This window comes from Hyperoodon ampullatus (genome assembly GCF_949752795.1).
Source record: "Hyperoodon ampullatus genome assembly, chromosome: 17".
NCBI lineage: Eukaryota > Metazoa > Chordata > Mammalia > Artiodactyla > Ziphiidae > Hyperoodon > Hyperoodon ampullatus.
The window spans coordinates 62,164,913-62,188,520 of record NC_136930.1 but is presented as its reverse complement, the minus strand read 5'-3'; the positions used below and the strand labels follow the sequence as shown (position 1 = coordinate 62,188,520).

At 43.4% G+C, this 23,608-nt stretch overlaps 1 protein-coding gene across 1 annotated transcript; it reads left to right on the top strand.

The window, feature by feature from the left end:
* DERL1 (derlin 1) lies at positions 1–22,794 on the top strand. Its single transcript, XM_079722737.1, has 8 exons — positions 1–596; positions 10,227–10,338; positions 13,665–13,729; positions 14,801–14,827; positions 15,369–15,464; positions 17,580–17,632; positions 19,120–19,230; positions 22,465–22,794. The coding sequence occupies exons 1-8, from the start codon at positions 444–446 to the stop codon at positions 22,601–22,603; spliced, it is 756 nt and encodes a 251-aa protein (XP_079578863.1). The 5' UTR covers positions 1–443; the 3' UTR covers positions 22,604–22,794.
* Positions 22,795–23,608: the final 814 nt, after the last annotated feature.

Below are 23,608 nucleotides of genomic sequence, written 5' to 3'. Positions count from 1 at the left end.
AAGTGGAACCACCTGGACTATAAATCCTGCAGGAACTGGGTAGAGTGCGTTCAGCCTCGCTATTGGCTGGAGTATCTGTCGTTGCTCCTGGCAACCACTGTTCTCCACCAGTCGTGTTGTTGGCCCCGCCTGGACCCGTCCCTCGCCCTCCAGCCTCCGAACCACCGAGCTTCTGCCCAGTGGTAAAAACGGTGCTCGCCCCTTTAAGCGGCGGCACTTCTTGTCAACGTCGTCGGCGGCCGCCGGAAGGGGAAGTTTCGCTTCCGAATTCTCCCTCGCTCGTCCGAATTCGGTGGCGCCACGTCTGCCGGTCTCCGCGTTCTGCAACGGGGCTGTGGCGGCTTCCGCCTCGACACCTTCCACTCGCCCAGCGGACCGCGTCGTGAGGGGGCCGGGACGGGAGTCGGGCGGCTTTGCACATCCCGGCCACCGAAGAGGCGAAGATGTCGGACATCGGGGACTGGTTCAGGAGCATCCCGGCCATCACGCGCTATTGGTTCGCCGCCACCGTCGCGGTCCCCTTAGTCGGCAAACTCGGTCTCATCAGCCCGGCCTATTTCTTCCTTTGGCCCGAAGCCTTCCTCTATCGCTTCCAGGTACTGACGGGCGACTGGGGAAGTGGAGACTACAGGCCCCAGGTGGCCCCGCAGCGGCGGAGCGTAGACCGGCCGGTTGCGGACGCGCGGTGCCTTGTGGGACTTGTAGTGCGGTGGCTCCAGCGGTTTAGGGCGGGGTCCTGTGGCCAGGGGGTGGGGTGGAGGCCAAGGGGTTTGAGCGTGGGCCTGGGTAGCTGGAGACGTGGAGGGAGACAACACGGTTTGGCCCGGTGGGAAGGGATTGATTTCGTCCTTCCATTAAAATTGTGCTCCCCGCCCTCTGTACTCGGAGAAGGCGGCATTGGGAAGGTAACTCTGATAGTTGTCCATCTATTGGACGCCAGTGAGTAGCAACCTGGGGCCACCTGGAGCAGCTGCTCTCTGACCTCCCTCTGCCACCCAAGTGGATGGCATGTGGACGTCGCCTTGCTCAACTACCAGCTGAGTTCTTTTTATGTTAATGGAGTTTCTTCCTAGTAGGAGTGATTTGAAGCCCGAGGTGCAAAGAGTGAGTTTATTTGTGTGCATCCCAGATCCTGATCTAGTATCTAGCAGGTAGTAGTTGTGTTTATGAAGGAGTGAGTAAAGAGTAAATTGCTCCTGAAATGGAAGTCCTTATTTTTTGAAGCACGAAGGAAACAGGCCAGAGTAACATTCCTGGCAAGAGAATATTAGTTTTCTGGAGGTTATCTTTATTCACCGGATTCAGTGATTTAAATCTTTAATCAGTGGCAGGTCGGATACTGAGATCTGACATTAATTTCAACACGTTGTTTGGACTGTGGGTAACACGCTCTTGTCTTCCCTCTCCTCACTGGCTGTTTCTTAGTTTTCTTTGCTGGTTCCCCATCTTCTTGATCCTTAAATATTGTGATGTACCCCAGGACCTCTTTTCCATATTCTCCCTAGCTGTGGGTGATCTCATGTAGCTTCATGGCTTTATATAATTTCTACAAACTGAAGATTCTCAAATACAAATATACATATTTTCAGTCCAGATCTGTCTCACTTCCAGACTTGTACATCCAACCGTATACTTGAAATTACCACTTAGATGACTAATAGACATCTCAGACGTAATGTGTCCAAAACAGTACCCTTTTCCCTAGAAGTAAATAGCAATTCCATTATGACAGGAGCTCAACCTAAAAGTCATGGACTCATCCCTGACTTCTTCTCTCACATCCCACAGTCTGTTAGCAAATTCTGTTTACTTTAGACAAATATCCAGAATGCAGTCCCTTTTCATTCTCTATTGCAAGCCATTATCATAGCAGCCTTGTTCCTTTCGATCTTTCCTCTAGACAGCTAGAGTGACCCTTTTAAAACACAAATCACATCCTGGCAGTCTTTTGCCCAGAACCTTTTAATGTCTTCTCCACTGGATGAGTAAAGCTCAAGTCCTTTCAGTGGCCTGCAAGGCCCCTACTGCCTCTCTGACCTCATCTCCTACTGCTTTCCACCTTGTATATTAGGCTTCACAGTGGAATTCTTTCTGTTTCTTCAGCACCTAACTCCATCCCTGCTCAGGCTCTTTGCACATGTTATTTCTCTGCTTGAGGATGATAACCGTGATTTATCTCATTACCTCCTTCAAGTCTGCCCAAATGCCACCTTATTGGCACGGCCTTATATGATTGCCCTACGTAAAATAGTACCTCTCCTTCACTCTGTCTCCCTTATCCTTAATTTTTCTTGGTTACATATCCCCTTGATGTTTGTTAGCCTGCTTCCCTTCAGAGAATAAAGCTCCATGAGAGCCCCTTGTCTGTTTACCACTGTCTTTGTTTCCTAGATTAGTGTTTGGCCTATAGCAGGTGCTTATATATGGGTTGAATGCATGGAAATAATTGGGTACAATAGTGAATAGTACAGAAAAAGTCCCAGCACACATGAAGAAAGTAAGAGAGGGGTGTGTGACTTTGATGGAGTGTTCCAGAAAGGCCTCAGAGAAGATATTTGCACTGAAATCTGAATGATGAGGAGCCAGCTTTGGGAAGATCTGGCTCTGGGGACAATCTTCCAAGAAGAAGGAATAATAAGTGAAAGGCTTAGAGGCAGGAATTGGAAACAGAAAGAAGACTGGATAGTTAGTACAGAGTCAGCTGTAGGGATGAGGATTCGTAGTTGAGGACGGAGAGATAGCCAGGGGTGAGTGCAATACAGTGAAAGTGGAAAGGTAGACTGGGGCTAGATTGTATAGGGCTTTGTGGTTTGAACTTTAATTGGAAGGCACTAGAAAGGCTTCAGAGCCTTTTGAACAAAGGACTGAAAAATTGCCTTGGCTACTCTGTGGGATGGACTTGGTATGTGAATGGGGGAAAGGGTGGGCTAGGTAACAGGATCAGAGAGATGAGTCAAGTTAGAGGGCAAGAGGAATGGTGGTTTGGACCAGAGTGGCTGTGAAGATAGAAGTGGGTAGATTTGGGAGTTGGAGTGGACTACACTGCAGCTTCATGGATGTGAAGGGTGAACGTGTGAAGGGGCAGGACTTGAGGATGTCCCCGTTTTCACAGGAGCAGTGGAGTGCCTGGTGCAGCTCTTTTCTGAGATTGGGAATGTTTAGGGAGGCTTAGACTTGGGGGTGGAGAAAGGTCTCGATAAAGAGTTACATTTTGACCATATTAAGTCCAGAGAGGCTTTTTAGGCATCCAGGTGGAGAAGTTAAGTAGGCAGTTGGATATTAGAATATGATCTGGGTGTGCAGCCAGAATTGCAGACTCTTTTCTATTTGCTTTGGTAAAATATTTGTTGCAGTGAATGTTGTGCACTTTGTGCCCGGTGGCATGTTAGGTAATGCGGAGCCTGAGGAGCAGTGGTCATAAATGATTGTAAATCGTCAGTGGTCGTAAATGAGAAGGTCCTGGTCAAAACTGGCTCTTTGGCCTTCCTTGCAAAATCTTGCTTGTTTCTGTAGTCAGCTTAGTAAAAATAAGTCTTTCTAATAGCCTACATGTGTATAATATTAAAAGTGGTGAACTGATGAGAAAGGTCATCATTCATGTCACACCTTCCATAATTTTCCCATCTTCCTTGCATTGTTTCTTGTGGGCTTGTTATCCTGAAACGGGGGAGAAGCTGCTGGTAGAAGGCAGGACAGTGTGCCCACTGCCCAGGTGTGGAGAGACCAGTATCTATACTTTCTTTCTGCTACTCTGACTCCTGCTCTTTCTGGACAGGTTTAGCTGTCAGACCCACCATTTGCAAATGAGGCAGTTAAAGGAAAAACTGCATCTGAGAGGCTGATGGGTGAGGACACACAGCCTGTGGTGTGCTTTCTGCTGGAGGCTCCTCTTTTCCTTAAAAGCTGCATCTTTGGACAACTTGGAGATGATGAATGTAGAGTTGTGGATTCATGCTGCAAGTGACAAAAGTTACTTTTCCTCCTTATCTGTGGGTTTCCTCTGAGTAGCTTGTTGGTTTGGAACTCTAAAGTTTAAAATGTTATTTCCTTAGTTTGGGTAAGTGGAAAGGCGTAGGTGTATGTTAAGACTCACTCCACTGTTAAGTAAAGTTCCTCATCCCTCACATTTCAGACTCATTGATCAGATAGTCCACGGTGATGAAATGTCTCCATATTGGTCCCTGATTAACTAGAAGAGAGGCTGCACTTTGCTGCGGCCCTCGTGGTTTCTGAGATTACGTCTCCCAGGGCTGCCTGCGTGGGAGATTTTGTTTCTTTGGACAAAATAACGTCACTGCCTTACATCTGTGTTGGGCTTCTCCATATGATACCTCACTTAACCCCCGTAAACATCCCGAGGTCAGCGTTACCCCAGTTGATAGACAGCTGCAGTTTCAGTTTCTATTTTGGTGAGTTCAAGATAGTTCTAAGCGCTCGTTTTACTCCTTTTCATCCTATCTACCAAAACACATAGTTAAGTGTTTAACAAAACATTCTTGAGGGTGATTTCTTTCAAACCAGTCGTAGCAAATTATTGTTCCTTTTCTATTAGAGTAGAAAGACTGTGGGATTTCAAGTAGTTGAGTCATGGTCTCCAGGCCTGGCTTAGCCCCCTTGCAAGCTGTATGCCCTCAGGCAAGCTGTTTATCTTTTCTGAGCCTCAATTTCTCCACCTAAAAGTGGGGATAATTTAATACCATATTAACTCTGTTCTAAGAGTTAACTGTGTTGTAACTCCATTGGTCATAAGATGCTCCTTTAATTTAATACAATTTTTTGGAAGGGGAGGAAAGTACACATTACATTAAATAAATCTATTGGCTGTAAGGCACTTCCGAATTTCAGGAACACGAAAATGAATAGCTTCAAATTGAGGAGAAATGTTACCTACTTCACGCCTCTATTATATAAAAACTTAAAAAATGTAAAGTGCCCAGTAAATAATCGGGTAGATAATCTATTAAAAAAATAGTGCCTATTTTTACTTATTAGTCAATAATAATTCCTGCCATTGCTGCCTTCTCTCCTTGGGCAGTAATATTCTAATTTTAATTTGTAATTGAAATTAAAACGTAACTGCTGGATTATTATCCTTCTTTTTGTCCCACTAAAGGCGTCCTGACTAGAAATGGGAAGATACGTACTCTCAATTTCTCTAATTTGTTTCCGGGAACAAAAAGAAATGGCACCAAGCAAGTCTGTGATCAGGCCTGGTGCTTATGTTTGCCAAGCTTTTGCTCATGTTATCACATTTAGCCTGATGACAGCAGCCCTAGCAGACTCATCTGAGTGTGGTGGGAAAGAGAGTCATATAGACCCGTAACTGGAAGGGGAATGAACTTGGTCTGTGGGCTGAGCATAGAAGTAGCCTCAGGGTTTGGATTTAGAACTTTATGGCAAGTGTTCTGGTGTGTACAGCTTTAAAACCTTTCCTTTGCAATCCTGTCCACATAAGACAGTTCTGCTGTGGTCTGTAGCTAAGGGTGAGCTCATAGCTTCATTTTTAAACTTTTTGTTGAGTAGCAGTATACAAGCAGGAAAGTGTATGTATTATATATTTATAGCTTGTTGAATTTTCAAAAATTGAACATCAGTATATAACCAGCCACCAGATCAAGACACAGCCAGCATCCCCCAAACCTTCCTACTTCTCCCTTCTGGTCACTACCCACTGCAAGGGTAACTACTATCTTGACTTTTAATACCATAGATGGTTTTTGCCAGTTTTCTTACTTTTCTATAAATGAAATTATACAATATGTATTTTTTTGTGTCTAGCCTCTTTTCAGCAGTTTGAGAGTCACCCACATTGTTGCATGTGGTTATAGATTGCTCATCCTTGTATTGTTCCCTTGTGTGAACAGACCACCATTTATTTACCCTTTCTGCTGGTAATGGGCTTTTTGGGTAGTTCTAGCTTTGGCTAGAATGCGTAGTGCTGCTGTGAACATTCTGGAACATGTCTTGGTGAACACAGGTATGCATACGTACCTAGGAGTAGAATTGATGGCTCCTAATAGCTGGTTTAACGTCCTCAGTTGAGACTGAGTGCCTTTCATTTGATTTTCTTGCCTGTCTGGTGTCCCCCCAGCCCCACCCCCCGGTTCCTCTCCCCCAGACCGCCACCCCCTGCCAAAAAAAAAAAAAAAAAAGAAAAGCCAGAGTTTGCTAACATCAGCGTTTGGCACATGGGTGCCCTTCTTTCTTACTTGCTCGTTGACCCAGGCAGACTTTCTTTAACTCCAAATCAACCAGTCTGTATTGTTGCAGAAAAATCTTTGTTTTTGATAGTTAAAAAGACCTGCCCTAGACTCTGGGTGGCATTTGCAATGATTTCAGTAGCACGTTGTTTGGGAGATTTTCGTTCAAGGATGGTTGAACTAAACACTCAACAGAAGTTGTTGGACTAGCAGCTGACGAACAGTGTCTGACGTTTCTTTGAAGGCCCCTGCGCCAGGGAGCACGTGGGATTCTTGCTCTTGTTAAGTGAGGAACTCTGGGCAGGTTACCTCAGCTCTAATGAGGGCCCAGGTTTCCTCGTGAAAAGGTGGGTGATTATGCTTCTGGCCTTGAGATTGCTGTGGGGTTAAAGTGAGATGCTTGCCTGCAAGTCCCAGGCTCTTTGCACTGCCCCTGGCTGCTTCTTAGGGATCAGTGCAGACTTTCTAGGCTCGATAAGGTGCCTTCACCACTCCCAGCCCTGAAAATAAAGCCATTTCCTTACCCTAACTATCTACGTATCAGAGGAGAGGAAGGGATTTAGTTGGTTACCTTCAAGGGGGATTTCAGAAATATATTACACTGTGTCCCTCTGAAGAGATGAGCTATCTCCCGGTGTTTTCAGATTATAATTTTACTAATACTAAGCCCCTTAGATTAGTGAGAGCAAGTATAACTCAAGGGTAAGCTTAATGAACTGGGAAAAGAAGTGTGCGGTATTTTGACAGACACTGATTTCCAAAGCACAGGTGCACACAGTGGCTAAAAATAGCATCGTGGCATCAAGTGTTAGTGGAAAATGTAGTCAGAAAACCCCCGAGGTTTCTTTTCCAAAATCAGGCCTGGAGTAACTTGAGTCTGGGGGGAGTTCGAAATGTGAATTTGTAAAAACCAGGTCAGCACGTGTCTCCTAAAAGATTGTAATAATTGTATGCCCACACAAATTTTTTTTACAAAGCACCTTTTTAATCTGCTTTCTTAATTCCAACCTTTTACAAAATCTGTGAGATAAGGAAGGCGGGAGTCAAAGGACAGATGTTACTGGGTAGATGAAGATGCAAGCTCAAAGGTCCAGACTTTTCCAAGGCCCCGAGCCAGGGCCCCAGCTTGCTTGCTTCTGGTCTTTTACCCCCAATGCTTTTTTTTTAAGCAGGGAGAGTGAATTTGTGAGCTTACGCTCAGTTCATTTCAGGACTATACAAGTAGTATAGTAGTACTAAAAATTTTTACTGATTTTAATTATATCTCATAGTAATGATGTCACTTGTGAGAGGCATTGTAAAAATAGGGGCTTATTAGTATTATAAACTCTGGAGTCAGGCTGTCTGGGACAAAATTCTAGCTCAGCCACTTACTGGCTATTATTTGGCCTTTTCTCATTCTGCTTCCTCATCTATACAATCTACCCCCTGAGTTAGGATATGTAAATGAGCATAATAGTACACTATTTTTTTTTTTAACCATTAACCAAAATGGAGCAAGTATTAGTATATCATTCCTCTTTTACAAATGGAAATTGAGACTCAGGACTGATGACTTGTAAGGCCCTGCTGAAATCTCTGTCTTCTCAAATCCTTTCCAGTGGTCTTTCCATCAGGCTCAGCTGTTTCTGAGATAAAATTGTGAATAAACCAAAATGAATTTTAACCTATTTTGTTTTACTGGTTTAGTTCAAGGTTGTTGGAAGTGACTTTTGGGGTATGTGAAGTGCATTCTCCTCCACTGGGAATTAAGCTCTGAGGGTTACAGTTCTATACTTGGAGAACCTGACTTGCCAGCTGTGCCTGGACAGCCCCACAACTAATGCCCTCCATTCTAGCCACACCCAAATCGTTAGCAATACCCATTCATCATTGTGCTCTTGCAGTTCTTTGGGACTTTGTACTCATTTTTCCAAGACCAGAAGTTCCCCTTCCTGTGCCTACTCTTGCTTCTTTGGACAGACTCCCCATTATCGAGACCTCCTTGATGTAGGGACCATGTCTTTCACACTCATGCGATAAGACACACAGCTCTCAAGACAAAAGCCAGCATTATGTTGGCGTTTCCAAGTCTGGGAAGGCCATCTTCTTCAACCTCTATAACTTAACATTATTCTGGAGGTGTTAGCCAGTAAATTAGGCAAGAAGAAGATACAAAATTTTATTTACAGATAGAGTTGTATACTTGGAAAGTGCAAGAGGCTCAGTTTTCAAATATCACAAACAATTAGATAATTCAGCTTTGGTGGTTGGGTATAAGAAAGATAGAAATCGAAAGCTCAATAGAAAGGTATGAAAGACTTCTTGCTGGCTGGAAACTGTGTCTTTATCACATTGAAATAAGAAAGGTGTTGGTTCTCGTTCATTTAGAAAAGTAATATGGAGACTAGCCAAGAAGATTGTGACATATGTGGAAGAAAAACAGGAGGGGGATTATTTAATTATATAACTTTACCAGATAAGAAAACACATTATAAAACTAGAAATTAAAATAGCTTGGTATTGGTATTGGAATTCGATTCTAAACAGAATAGTCTAAAAGTAGACTTTCCTATAAAAGGGAAACAATATATGATGAAAGTAGTTTTTCAGATCAATGGAGAGAAGATGGGTCACTCTGTAAATAGGGAAAACTAGTGACCGTCTAGAAAAATAAGTTGACTCTCTTTCTCACTTCTTACATAAACTACAGTACAACTGGGGGCACTGTTATATTCTTGGAGGGGAGAAGTACTTGTATAAACATGATACATGATGGATACATTTGCCTATATAAAAATTAAACTTTTACATTTCATTTTATATGGCAAAAATACCACAAAAGCATAAGACTAATGACAGACCAGAAAATAATTGCAACAGTGAGAAAGGGCAGTTTCCATAATATGTAAAGAAATGCAAATTGAGTAGAAAAATGAAGAAAGAAAATGCTAAAGTTTTAGAAACATGATTGGTGACTGTGAAATACACTAAATGGTGAGGCTGTGGTGAGAAGACAGACATTAATCTCCATTTTAGGAGGAAGTATAAATTGGTTAAACATTTTTGTAGGTATTTGGCAATATCTGCTGAAATTAAATGCAAATGTTTGATCCAGCAGGTTGACTCACAGGAACTTATCCTATATGTACATGTATAAAGAGGATATTCAAGAATATTCATTGTAGCATTGTAATAGTTTCAGTGAAGTTTGGACATCCACACAGAAGGAATATTATGAAGCCTATAAAAAATTTTTTTCAAGGGAGTGAAACAAGGTATAGAACAGTGCAAGGTAAGTTAGCATGAACAGGGAGGAATAATAGTAATAGAAATGATTGTTTCTCGAAAGAAATACAATAAATGGATCCGTTCTTGCTGGAAAAGGAGCTGGGAGACTGAGGGTCAGGAGGGAGGCTTACTTCTCACTGTAGACCTTTCTGTAGTTTTTTGGGGGGAAGGTAATATTTTTAAGTTATGTATCCATATTGCCTAAATAGCACATTGATTTGAATAGAAAGTTCCTATTTTACTTCTACCTTTTGAATATGACATTATTTTGACAAGGTTTGTCATCCCAGTGTATTCTTTTCCTAAACAGAGATAATTACTATACTGTTGGAAATTATCTTTATAAATCTTTTTTCTTTTTCTTTTTTTTTCCACTGTAGTTGATTTACAATGTTTCAGGTGTACAGCAAAGTGATTCAGTTATACTGTAATTCATTTTTGATAGGCATAACTATAAGCCTGATCCCAGTAAAGATTAACCATATATGTCTTTAGTGTTGATTTTTTTCAACTTGCTTAGAAATATTTATTGTTTATTTTATGATGCCATCTCATTCCATTGACTTGCACATTGAAGTCACTGTAGCTAATATGAACTTTTCTTCAGTTTTCTTGAATTATATTGGTGATGTCCATTTGGTAGCTCTCATCACTGAGGAGAATGTTTTTCAAGGGTTAATTTTGTTTGGTTAAAAGAAAAAAAAACCCCACCCAGCTTAGAGAAACTAACAGCCGTGTTTATTTTGATCTGGACAGATTTGGAGGCCGATTACTGCCACCTTTTATTTCCCTGTGGGTCCAGGAACTGGATTTCTTTATTTGGTCAATTTATATTTCTTATATCAGTACTCTACACGACTCGAAACAGGTATGTTATCTGTGGTTGTTTTAAGTATTGTTTCTGTCTAATTTACTAATCCATGTATTTACTTATTGGAGGAATTTTGAGGGCAGATGGCATATATAAAGAAATGACATAATGGTGTAAATGCGCAGTAAGTAGTGACTATGCCAGGAGTCTACTAGGCGCTTAGATTATTCGTTTTTTAATCCTCACAGCATCATCATGAGATGTAAGCAGCAGTGTCATCATTTTATAGGTGAAAAAAATACAAGAGCAGAGATTTACACATCTTGTCCATCTCCTGTGTGTGCCTCTCACTTCATGTGACGTCTCCCTCATTTCTGTCACACAGCAGTCCCTGTTTTTTAAAGCACAATTGGGCTGAAGTGTATATATCTCCTGAATTGGGGTTGAAAAACACTACTTTATGCAAGTAAAAACCTAGACTTAGTCTCTGTAATTGAAACATGCAACTTTAAAAACAATTTTTAAAAAAATAAATTTATTTATTTAGTTTTGTTTGCGTTGGGTCTTCGTTGCTGCGCATGGGCTTTCTCTAGTTGCAGTGAGCGGGCTTCTCATTGCGGCGGCTTCTCTTGTTGTGGAGCACGGGCTCTAGGTGCACGGGCTTCAGTAGTTGTGGCACACAGGCTCAGTAGTTGTGGCTCGCGGGCTCTAGAGCACAGGCTCAGTAGTTGTGGTGCATGGGCTTAGTTGCTCCGTGGCATGTGGGATCTTCCTGGACGAGGGATCGAACCTGTGTCCCCTGCATTAGCAGGCGGATTCTTAACCACTGCGCCACCAGGGGAGTCCCTCTCTTTTTTTAAAAATTATTATTCACTGTGTTAGAGCGTTTATACTCAATATGAAGCACTCAACTTTTAAAAAATATATAGCCAGGATTTTAATAGCATGGTAGTTTTTCAGATATGACTACCTATATGGATAAGCTATAAAATTCTTAAAACTTTCTTACTGAATTGTTATTTATCTTCTACAATACCTTATATGCTTTTCTGAGTTACTTATACTGAGAAGCAATAACTCGATAGACTGCTGTGTCAAAATATAACTTGGCAAAGCCTAAATGATTTTGAAAATGTTGTCTGACTTCAGAGACTAGAAACCTGATGGCTGTTAGCTCAGGATGGAAAATTCTGAGCTACCCTAAGTCTAAGTCAGTGCTCATATGCTTGAGAATTGTGAATCAGTCTCACAACTGCAGGGGTATAGAAGGTTGGACATTCGGTGTCAAATATCATTTTTCCTTCAATTGGCATTTGCTGTTAGGTGCTTTTTAAGAAGAGGGAAATCACCGTGTTAATACAAAGTTTTGGGTAATAGACTATTACTTCTGGAAGGGACCTAGTCCATTCCCTTAGTTTTATAAAGGAAGAACAGGAGATGCAAGGAAGTAAAGTGACTTGGCTGAGGTGAAACTGACAACCAGGACTCTGACCACCACACCAGGGATTGGATCCTTACATCTACCAGAACATATGACATTCATTCTCCTTGCCAGCTTGCTTAACATTCTACCCCTCTGATAAGATTTAATTGAGGGTTAAGCTGTGGGAGGAATTTTTTTTTAATATGTCAGTAGTAAACTCTAGATTAAATGTGGATGATCCGTGACCACTTGTTAAAAATTGTATTACGGGGCATTTTCAAACATATACAAAAGTAGAGAGGTTAATGAACCTCTTTATTTTTTTTCCTTTTCATTGAGAGAAAACTCACCTAACATAAAGTTCCTCATTTTAACCATTTTAAAGTGTACAATCCAGTGGTCTTTAGGATCTTCACAAAGTTGTGCAACCATCACCACTAATCCAGACATTTTCATCACCCCGCAAAAAACCCAAGCCAGCAGTCTCCATTCTCCTTCCCGCTCCTCCCAGCCCCTGGCAACCACTCATCTACTTTGTGTATGGATTTGCCCATTTGGGACATTTTATGTGTCCTTCTGTGACTGGCTTCTTTCACTTAGCATAATATTTTTGAGGTTCATCATGTTGTAGCATGTGTCAGTATGAGCCCCTTTTAATCATCACTCATCTTTAACAGTTATCCCATAGCCAGTCTTTTTTTTTTTTTTTGGCGGTACGCGGGCCTCTCACTGTTGTGGCCTCTCCCGTTGCGGAGCACAGGCTCCGGACGCGCAGGCCCAGCGGCCATGGCTCACGGGCCCAGCCGCTCCGCGGCATGTGGGATCTTCCCGGACCGGGGCACGAACCCGTGTCCCCTGCATTGGCAGGCGGACTCTCAACCGCTGCGCCACCAGGGAAGCCCAGGATTATTTTTTTTTAATGGACTATATCATGTAATTGTGATGGGGTGTGTGTGTGTAGGGAAGTAACCATTGGAGATAGAGGGAACTTACAGTCATTTGTTCTTTTCTCCGCCCCTCTCCTAGTCTTGCAGCTGGAGCCATGAGGATCATCCTTAGAAGGGAGAGCTGGGCCAATGTTGATTGTTCTGCCCAGTAATGAGACAAAGCCCAGTATGTGGCATAGCAGAAAGAACACTAAACTACTAATTAGACTTCACTCTGCTTCTAAAAGCCATGTGACTTTGGTCATGCAACTGTACTTCCTCATCTGCAAAAAGAGGGTGTCGGTCTTTCCATTGTCCCTCACAGATATGGTAGGAAGAGTCAAGGCCATGGAAAGGTGTGGCTGCCCCCTACTCCCCCACCATTGTTTTCCTTTGCTAGAATGTGAGGTCCTGGAAGACGGAGACCGAATCCTCTTGGTAGGCCCAGTGCCGGACTGAGTGGTAGTGCGCGTGCGTGTGTGTGCGTGTGTGTGCGTGTGTGTGTCTCCAGTCATAACAACAGTAATTGCTTCCCAGCCCAGTTGTGTAGAGGAGCCACAGTGGTAGGCAGCACGGACATGGTTCCTCCCCTGACCGAGCTTATGGTCTAGTGGAGGGAGAAGGGGTTAACCAGGTAATCAGGAACAGGTCTCCATCTCATGATGAGAGCCATGAAGGAAAGGCCAGCAGGCTGTGAGGGGCTTCAGCGGATGGGGTCTCAGTAGCTGTGGACCTGACTGTCCTCCCTTTGGGTTTCTTCTGGCTCGTGCTAGTTGAGCAGAGAGCATGTTACGGACTGGAATTCAGTTAGGAGAACACAGATTATTAGCCTTGATACCCGGGCAACTTTACTTTAGGGCTTAATTGTGGACACGGTTTTATATATTAAAAAAATTTTCTTTTACTTCCGAGGAGTGGTTTTAAAATATTCTCATTTTTTGTTTTCTCTACAATTTTTTGAAGTACTTCTCAACATAGAAGTTTCTTTGTTCGGAAATTCTGAACCATGACATTTGGCTTATTGTTGTTTCCAGGAGCTTTTGATGGGAGGCCAGCAGACTATTTATTCATGCTCCTCTTCAACTGGATTTGCATCGTGGTATCCTTCCGTCTGTCATTTTGGGCCAGAAATAACCAGTTTTTTTTTTTCAGGTTTGGGGAAATGGGCAGTAATCTGCATAACATTTTAAATGATAGTATTTGCGTCTTTGTTTACTATAGTTAATAGTTAAGAATCATGAAAGTTCTTGTCAAAAGCGGTAGTAAATCACATAGCCGTGGAGTGATGCGTTCCCCTACCATTGGCTTTGTGGGGTTTTTCCACATTTGGTTGAGTTTTATTACTGTTCCCTCTTCTTGTTCCCAGTTCTCTGTGTTCTGGTGTGTGGCAGCTTGTTGACTGCAGCACAGAGAGATTCCGTGCCATGAGACAGCTTTTGAAGGCTGTGGTCCTTATTGGAAAATTAATTTACAGCCAGCATCCTTTCTGACTTTAGTGCTGTCTTTGTCTCGAGGTCCTAAATGGTAATTCGGTCCCTCTGTAAGTGCCTGGCTCTGGGAAAGGACACAGCATGCCTCTCTGCTTGCTCTGTGTCAACCACAGCTGTCAGCAGCCTTGCGGCTGCAGACCTCTACAGATTGTGAGAGCAGCAGAAGGGGCTTGGTGGCTCAAGTCCTGTGCACAATTGGTGAGCTCAGAATGGCTTTGGGGTTTAGTGTCCATTGAAACTTGGCCAAGAGCCAGAAAATTGTGGCACTCTGGATGCCCTTTCCCTCCTTTAAGGGAAGATAAAAAGATTGTTTTGGACTTCACCTGTGCTGGGGAGCCCTGAATGTGAGCAGACGCATTATGTGTTTCAGAGGCATGTTTCACATGCCCCTCCATCTCCTAATTGAAGGAGAGATGCTAAAATACAGGGGCGTGGCACGGAGGACACAAGCAACCAAACTGAGTCATGTGCCAAAGCAGTTAATTTCTACTATTTCCTCGTCATTGGATAGTTTAATAGCGTGTTCCCAGTGAAGATTATTAGATACCTTTGTGTTCCGGGGTGTTTTAAGCAACCTGAACTATAGAAAAGTGTTTTCCTTCAGAAAAGTGGAATGAAATGAACTTTTATTAGGTGTAGAATGCTTTATTTGTGTCTGATCTTTAACTGTACAAACCAAGATTACTGGCTTAGCAATGGATATGCAGGTAAGTGTCCCTTGAAACTATTTGGCCTTTCATGTGTTTCAGATTTACTGTTAATGACCTTTGACAGAAGTTTAAATTGCATTAACTGCGTGGTTAATTATATGGTATTTTGAAGCTCTTACGTGAGTTACCTACATCATTACTGTCCTTGCTCATGTCTGGCTTCTGTATTATGTATGAACGTTGAGAACGATGGTTATCCAGTATTTTCTGTGCATGTATGTGGATATGTATTTTTTAAAAATTGAGAATACATGGTAAGTAAAGCTTTATTGCATACTTTTTCCAAGTAACAGAGCTTGACCCTGATATTTCTGAATCCATCCCAAATAATATAATTGTGTTGTATTTTATTAGAGGATTTTAAAGCATGCATTGCATGATTAAGTAATTCTGATGAGTTGAATTTCTTTCTGCTTTTTGAATAACCGTGGGAGAATTTATTTGGAGGGGAGAGGTTAAAAAGCAAGAAAAGGTAGGTTTACACGAAGCCTCTGTTTTAAGTGCCTCCGGAGCCTTTACGTGTTCGTTTCCTTTGCAGTTGCTGATGATCCCTCTGATCATGTCAGTACTTTATGTCTGGGCCCAGCTGAACAGAGACATGATTGTATCATTTTGGTTTGGAACACGATTTAAGGTACGCTAACCTAGCTGGGAGAATTTCCTTTTCATTTGTCTTTGCAGAAATCCCTCTCTTCAGCCCAGAGATGTACTTTCTGACACGTGCAGAAGAGGTCACTGCAGAGCAGTAAACCGTAGGCAAGCCCCTTCTCCCCTCCTCAGCCTCCTGGATTTCTTTAGCCAGCCCTGAGTCCTTTGCTGACTATTACTTCTCACTCCCTCTGGAGCTCAGGCCCTTTAGGCATGTGTCCTGGGTGATCTCCTGTATGTGTGTGTGTGGTAGGGGGAGGGGAGGAAGGACACTCATGTGGAACCCTCTCCTTTAGTCTGTTCTTATCATTGCCTGTTATGTATTTTACACTTAAACTGAAACAGATTGGTTTCCCCCCCAAACGCTTCCCTTCCTGCCTTCTCTCACAACTTTCCACCTGTACCATCTTTTTTATTTTCTTTCTCTTGTGAATCCTGCCCATTCTTAATTTGAGTGGGGGACTAAACATATTTCCTGCCTTTCCTCCCTGGAATTGGTCTTGCCTTTGGGCTTCTGCAATACTTTGTGTTCTTACAGTCCTCACCACATTCTGCCTTCAAGTTATTGACGTGTGACCCTTTCTTTACCAGTTTGCGATGTTTTTTGCAACGCCCTTAGCTCTTAGTATGATGTCTTGAAACTGGTAAGGGGTGTTGACCTCAAGTAAATAGGCTGCCAGATACTTCTGCAGCAAAGATGGGTTTACTTGGGATGAGTAGAGAACTGCATTTCGGGGTCTGCAACCACGGTGAGCCACGAGCAAGTCCCTACGTGCAAAGGGAAGGAGAGCGCTTTTATATAAAGAGGAAAAGGAAGTCAAGAGGTGTGGTAAACAAAGCTTTTCATTGGCTGAGTCCTTGCAGGGAAAGAAGTCTGTCTTCCTCTTGGGCTCTGCTGTTGAAACAGGGCGTGAGAGCTCCCCCTTCTGGTCTCCCAACCCTACTTAATGGAGGGTTCTGTTTGCTAATTTTTTTTTACAGGGGCTCAAATGTTGAATTCATCTGGAGAGCTGTCTTACTTGGGAGAGTGTTAATTCAAGAGATCAATGTGTAATGTGATAAAGATTCAAAGTAATTTTGTGAAATATGTAAAAGGAGAACCTAAAAAGATGGGGTGTTTTATAGCTGATTGGTAACAATTTGCTGGCAGGAGTCTTAACGTGATTCTGTTATGGACCATGTTTTTATTAGCATCCATAGGACACTCATCTGCTTTCTTTTTTTTTTTTTTTAGTATTTATTTATTTATTTGCTTGCACCAGGTCTTAGTTGCAGCAGGTGGGCTCCTTAGTTGCGGCATGTGGGCTTCTTAGTTGTGGCATGCATGTGGGATCTAGTTCCCTGACCAGAGATCAAACCTGGGCCCCCTGCATTGGGAGCACGGAGTCTTAACCACTGTGCCACCAGGGAAGTCCCAGACACTTATCTCCTTTCTAAAGCTATTTGTTATAATTCAGCAGGGTATGTATTGGATCTGAAAACTATGGGCAAAGTACTCTGTCTCCAATTGCTAATATATGAATAGGTATGATGCTAGGGCTTCCCTGGTGGCGCAGTGTTTGGGAGTCTGCCTGCCAGTGCAGGGGCACGGGTTTGAGCCCTGGTCCGGGAAGATCCCACATGCTGCGGAGCAAGTAAGCCCGTGTGCCACAACTACTGAGCCTGTGCTCTAGAGCCTGCGAGCCAGAACTACTGAGCCCGCATGCCACAACTACTGAAGCCTGTGTGCCTAGAGCCCATGATCCACAGCAAAAGAAGCCACGACAATGAGAAGCCCTCACACTGCAGCGAAGAGTGGCCTCCGCTCACCGCAACTAGAGAAAGTATGAAGACCCAATGCAGCCATAAATAAATAAATAAATAAATAAATAAATAAAAGAAGGCTTGAAACAGTAGGAATGATGCTAGATTGATAAAAGGAACTTTTGCAGTGACTTTCTAAAGGATTTATTTATTTATTTTTTAAACATCTTTATTGGAGTATAATTGCTTTACAATGGTGTGTTATAAAAGCCCTTCTCAATAGAACCTTCCCCATTTCAGCCCCCTAGCAGCTGTATCCTCTGTAGGTATATTCATGTTTGTGTATATTCTTTCCTAGGCCTGTTATTTACCTTGGGTTATCCTTGGATTCAACTATATCATTGGAGGCTCGTAAGTGATATTAGATTTATTTAATTGCAAACGAACCCTTGGAAGACTTCCATTATTCTTTATCTTCCTTCTCTAATCTTTATAACACTTCAAAGAATCTCAACGTTGATACCTTGGTACCTTATACTTTTGAAATAATTTCATTTGGATGTAATTGATTAAAATTGCAGGGCTTTAAGCACATTTAGCACTGAATGGTTTTTTATTATTGTTGTTGTTTGTTGTTATAGTATGCTTCCATATATGTGCTTTTGAATAAATATTTATTTCTGGATTCACTGTCCAGATTGAGCAAATATAGGCCTAATTTTATCCAAGCCGACTCTGTGCATAAAATTCCTGTTTTTTTAAATTCTTAAGGCATTTCGAGAATGCCTTGGAAACTGCTCACCAGTCACAGAAATGCACAGATTCTCAGATGGGAAGTTTTGTCAGTGGTTCGATAGTATAGAAGTTTGGGCCAAACAGGGTCAAATTTCTAGTCTGGAATCAGACCTGAGACTTAGGAAAATCTCGACTGCATCCAGTCAGAATTTTGGAAGGAGGATTTCAAGATGCAGTTATTCTAAGAACTCCTGCTTCTTACACCGCCAAATATTTTTAACGTTTTTAAACAGATTTTGATAGTGCAAGTTCTTCATGCGATGACATCTTTGCTCTATATGGTCCTAACTTCTGCTGCATATCCATAGGGAGAAGAGAATGAATCGAGTAAACAGATTCTGTTTAGATAGAGCAAGTCCGGGGCTTGGTAAAACTGCCCTGCCGCCCAGAGGGGCAGAATCTGGGAGCAGTTGTAGACGGTGATTTGTCCCTAAGAGGAATCATGTTGCAGGCGGAGGCAGAGAAGGATATGTAACAGTGAGAATTGATCTGTAAAACCTTGAAGTGGCCTGTGTGTCAGCCATGGGAAGGTTGAAGACGGGCAGTGTTTATTTTAGGATTACAAGGTGAAGGTCAGCCTTCCAGAGTGATCTCTGTGATGTCTCACAGTCAGGGACCCGAGAGGTGAGGGAGACGTGATCCATGGTTCCAGGAACGGGGCAGTGGACGTTTTTCATCCCTCCTTTCCTTACTTCCATGCTTCTCTCTTGCCAGCCTTCAATTTTACCCACGTTTTGCAAATATGGTATTCGTGACTGAAAGCGTTCAAAAGCTTGCTTTGCAGCTTGCCCCAGCTCCTGAGGCAGGAAGTGGCAAAAACAATATGTTGAGGATGGGCGGGGGCTGGAAAGAGATGTCAGAGGGGCATCTGGCCTTGCAGAGCACAGGCCCCACTGGTCCAGCAGGACGGATTTTGCTTCTCATTCGGAATGCGTGTGCCACTCCGACTTCATAAAAGGGCTCACTGTCGAGCTGTCACAGACTCCCAGCGACCAGAAACAGGCTGCCACGAAGGATCTCTTCCCTCTGCTGTTAGTTAAAACTTGCTGCGTCTCACTTTACTGCTTGAATGTCTTTAAACTCATTTGGCTTTCTGTTTGCAGGGTCATCAACGAGCTCATTGGAAATCTTGTTGGACATCTTTATTTCTTCCTCATGTTCAGATACCCAATGGACTTGGGAGGAAGGAATTTTCTATCCACGCCTCAGTTTTTGTAAGTGTTTCTTCCCCCTCTCGTCTGATAATCATCTTATTGTCCGTGTTTGTCAGCATCCTGATAAAAACTTCGTGAGGGGTAAGGTTTCCCTCTCAGTCTGATGGAGAAATGCGAGCCAGCCAGGGACTTGCCCAGGTCACTCCAAGCCGAGGCTTGGTCTTCTCCTGGAGCCCTCGGAGCCAGGGGCCGCTGAGCCTAGATTCAGGCATCCGGGGGAGCTGTGGGCCCTGCAGAGCGGGCGGCGCGCCTGTGTGGATCCAGTGTGTGCAGCAGGGGGCCAGGGTGACAGGTTATCAGTTTTACCCAAGATTTTGGCTGAGCAAGGGGTAAGAGGGTAAGTAGCCTCATTGGTTAGCAGTTTAAAACATTTTTATATTCAATGTTATAGACCAGAATGTTTAAAGGACTTTTCAGCGTTAAAATGAGAGACCGGAGGCTTGTATAGTCCCGCCCCCTGGGAGGATGTGCGTGTTCTTTCTCTGTTTGCAGGGTTTACTAAAGTGAGGAGGCCAAGGGCACAGCTTTGGTTTCGAGACAGACTTGGGTTGGAATCCCATTCCCGTCATCTGCCAGTTCATATGTTGGGAAAGTGACTTAGTAAATCCCCCGAGCTTTAGTTTGCGAGTCTGTGTGTTTGGGGGAGGCCCTGTCTCACGGGTCTGCAGGAGGTGGGGTTTACCGTTAGCAGCACAGTAGTGGATGCTCAGTAAATACAAGCTCTCAGCCTTGCTCCTGAAGTTGGGGTGGGGGGGCGGGATTCTGATGAGCCCCCAGAGATGCTGACACACTTAAGCGTTCAAGTAGTGTGACCATTCTGTCAGTGAAGCAAAAGGCTGTCGAAGAAGGGACAAGTGAAATCACCATCTGGGTGTCACAGCCGGCCTGACAATCACGCTTAATCTCCAGTCGGGCGTATGCAATAATAGCTTGCACTTAGAAGCTTAAAAAAAAAAAAAAAAAAAAAAAAAGCAAAAAACCCTTTTCACATCTTGCTCGTTTTAATGTTTTCCAGTTTGTCATTCTTCCAGGGGGTCAATGAGGGCAGTAAACTTGAGTAGGCACCCCTTCCCCCCACTTTTATAGGTTAGAGGAAGGTTTTTTGTGGTGAAATACAATATACAAACAGAGAAGTACACTATTGTTGTATTTTTGTTTTGTTTTGTTTTTTTCGCTAAGAGCATAAGAAGAAACTTGTTTCTCTTGTGAGCCTTGAGTTGCCTTCAGGCTAAAAAAAAAACAAATGACCAATCTGCTTTCTAATTATCAAAGGACGCAATAACAGCAGGTTTGGATTTTTGATCTAGGTTTATCAAGTCGGATGGCAGATGCATCATTAAAAAAAAAACTTGTTGCTTTGGGGGGCAGCCAAGAACTATTTTACTTTAAACGGCCATATTCTGACTTAATGGCTTGGAGAGATTTCACAATTGTGGGCAACAACGTCTATGGGATTCTAGTGGCAAAATCGACAGCCCACTGGAGCCTGCCTTCCACTTGAGCTTTCCTTGTTGGTGGAAGCCCTTCTGTTAAATTTTGCATAAAGATCAGATGACAAAATGTAGCTCCTTGCAAAAGCAGTAACTGCTTTGAAATTACCATAAATCTTTGTTGATTATGTATAATTGGGTATCTTTTTATACTAATTACTTGCATTTAATTTCACTATCTGTTTAAGCAGTGGCGATGGCTTCCATATTGTCTCAGAGTAAGAAGCAAAGCAAGACAGCCTTGGTGTTGCCTTTTTTAAGTCTTCCAATTTATTACATACTTTGGAGGAATGTTATTGTGCCAGAACGTCATGAATGTTGGGAAACCAGCACTTGGAAATACATGTTGATGTAATGATAAAACCGTATTTGTTTAAAAGGGAGGATGCGAGTTACAGAATTCTAAGTCGTATCACTATTTTGCATTCCACTTAGAAAAGTAGATAGATCCTCTTCTGTGCACAGTTATTTTTCTGTTTACAAGGGGTTTAATTGTCTTTTTGGGGAGGGAGTGTGCAGCTAACTGGGTTGATGTAAACACATGAAGACTCCGGTCACTAACTGTTGTCACCTGAATCTCATGCTGTGTGTCCTGCGGAAGTGTGAGGTGTAGGAAGTGGTGTGGGGCACGAGCTCCAGAGTCAGGCTGCGTGGGTTTGAATCCTGTCTGTCACTTTAGAAGAGCTTTGCTCAATTCTGCCTCAGTTTTCCCATCTATAAAATGGGGTAATAGTAGTGCCAACCTCATAGGGCAGTCGTGAAGATGAGAGGCATTTAAAAATAAACATGCAGCACCTGGTGTAAGGAAGATGCTTTATGATGAGGTAGAACTCTGCAGGCTTCCTGCTGTGGGCAAGTCACCCCTCGTGGTTTGCTCTTGGTGCCATGAAGGGATTAAAAAGAGGTATCAGATCACGATCTCTGCCTTCAAGACAAAAATTGAACCATCAGGATCTGATTAGTGGAATAGGTTAAAATACATTCTCAGTTTACTAATAGTCAAGGAAGGGAAGTAGTTAGAAAAACTATTGTGAACATAGAGTCCTGGGTTTACATTTTCTTAGCTGTTTTGTGACTTAATTTATTAATTTGTAAGGTGAGAAATCAGCTAACCTTTTCGGGCCTCAGCTTTCCCACCGTCTATGAGAGAAAGATTGCAGTTGGAGGGCAAACTATGAATCAACTTTAAAACACGCCCAAATTCCAAGACAGAAATCTGTCTTCTCCGCTCTCCCTTGATGGACGCCGAAGAACCCAGCAGCATCATGGTGATGCCGGGCGGTGCTCAAACACGCCGGCTGCAGATTTGTCCTTTGGAACTGAATTTATTTTATATCCTTTGAGCCAGTTAGAGCCATAGTTACATAAACTAAAATGCTATATAGATGGTTCTTTCTGGTTGTTGGGCTCGTGGGTGTAATATTTTTGTTTCCATACTGTTCCTGCACGAATTGCTTCTATAATCAGGGAAAAAAAAGTTAGAGTGTGAAGTTAGTGCGAAAGCTTAGTAAATTAAAAAGAAAACATAAAAAGTGAGTGACTTCTGTGGTCAGGGCATTGAGCTAAGTGCTGAAAAGGGCAAAGTTCAATAAGACATTGTCCTCAGCCTCTCCATGGCCACAGACGAATGTAATTCAATGTGACAGATGCCGTGGGAGCCCCAGGAAGGGAGATGGGATGGACAACTGCGTGGAGAAGTGACTGTACTTTTCTCTCCTTTTGTTTCTTCCCCCCTCTGCTCCAGGTACCGCTGGCTGCCCAGCAGGAGAGGAGGGGTGTCAGGGTTTGGTGTGCCCCCCGCTAGCATGAGGCGAGCCGCCGACCAGAACGGCGGAGGCGGGAGACACAACTGGGGACAGGGCTTTAGGCTCGGGGACCAGTGACGGAGTGGCCTCTGGCCTGCCCACCAGCCCTCCACTCAGATGACGTTTCTTCCCAGTGCCGGGTGACCTTTACCACCGAGTTCTAGCTAACGCTGTTGGACCTGACCCACACTGAATGTAGTCTTTCAGTACAAGACGACAGTTTTTTAAATCCTGGAGAAAAAATATATGTTCCTCGAGTTTCGTGATTCTCATTCAAGTCCTTACTGCTAAGAAGAACAAATATCAACTGGGCAGATTTCGGAACTGACCTTAGTTTTTGGTGTCTTCTCTTCCTTTTCCATCTGAATCATGGGTTTCGGCAGGTCCCGCTCTGCTGGCACCAAGCTGGGTATCTGGCGTTGGGTCACCAGACCCCTGTCCCGGGGGCTCTTAGCTCTTTCTTGCACCCACGCCTGCCTCCTCCTTCCCCAGCCTCACACTCCCAGCTAGAGGAGATTGCCCATGAAATGGTTCTGCCTCTGACAAGCTCGCTTTATTTGTTGGCTTTTGCCAAGGCTTGGCCACAGAGGCTTTGTTCCCAGCGTTGTACGGTGGCAGAACCGTGACCGTAGGGCAGAAGGCGGCCAGCGGGTGAACAGCTTCCTCAGCGTTTGGGATTGCCGTGGCCTGATACCAGTTGCCACCATTTGCCGCGTCTCCGGCTGTTCTGATAAAAAAAGCACCGCTGAGTCAGTGAGGACCACAGATCGGTATTAATGAGGCCTGAAGGTCCTTGCTAGGCATTTTGTATCCTAAGTGATCAAAACTCTAGTGGAGTTGCATCTTATACAGGGGCTACGTTTAATCCTGGGCATAATCTCTTTGCATCTTGTGTAGGGCATACTGGCTCTGTGTGTACCCAGAATAGTGGATTTGTATTGTGCTAGAAAGTTCCAAAGCACATTGGCCACAGGGAGAAGCTCTCTTTGAGAGGTGCCTGGGCATTGATTCGACTTCATTCTCCTTCTGGGTGTATGTTTATTGAGTAGAGTGGAGGGAGAACCTTAAACCCTCTTTAAGTTG

Bases quoted from the DNA above. Each gene is read 5' to 3' on its own strand.
- DERL1 (XM_079722737.1), top strand. From the start codon at position 444: ATGTCGGACATCGGGGACTGGTTCAGGAGCATCCCGGCCATCACGCGC. The intron at 13,730-14,800 runs GTATCCTTCCGT...GTACAAACCAAG, and splicing joins TCAACTGGATTTGCATCGTG to ATTACTGGCTTAGCAATGGA. The intron at 14,828-15,368 runs GTAAGTGTCCCT...TTTCCTTTGCAG, and splicing joins GCTTAGCAATGGATATGCAG to TTGCTGATGATCCCTCTGAT.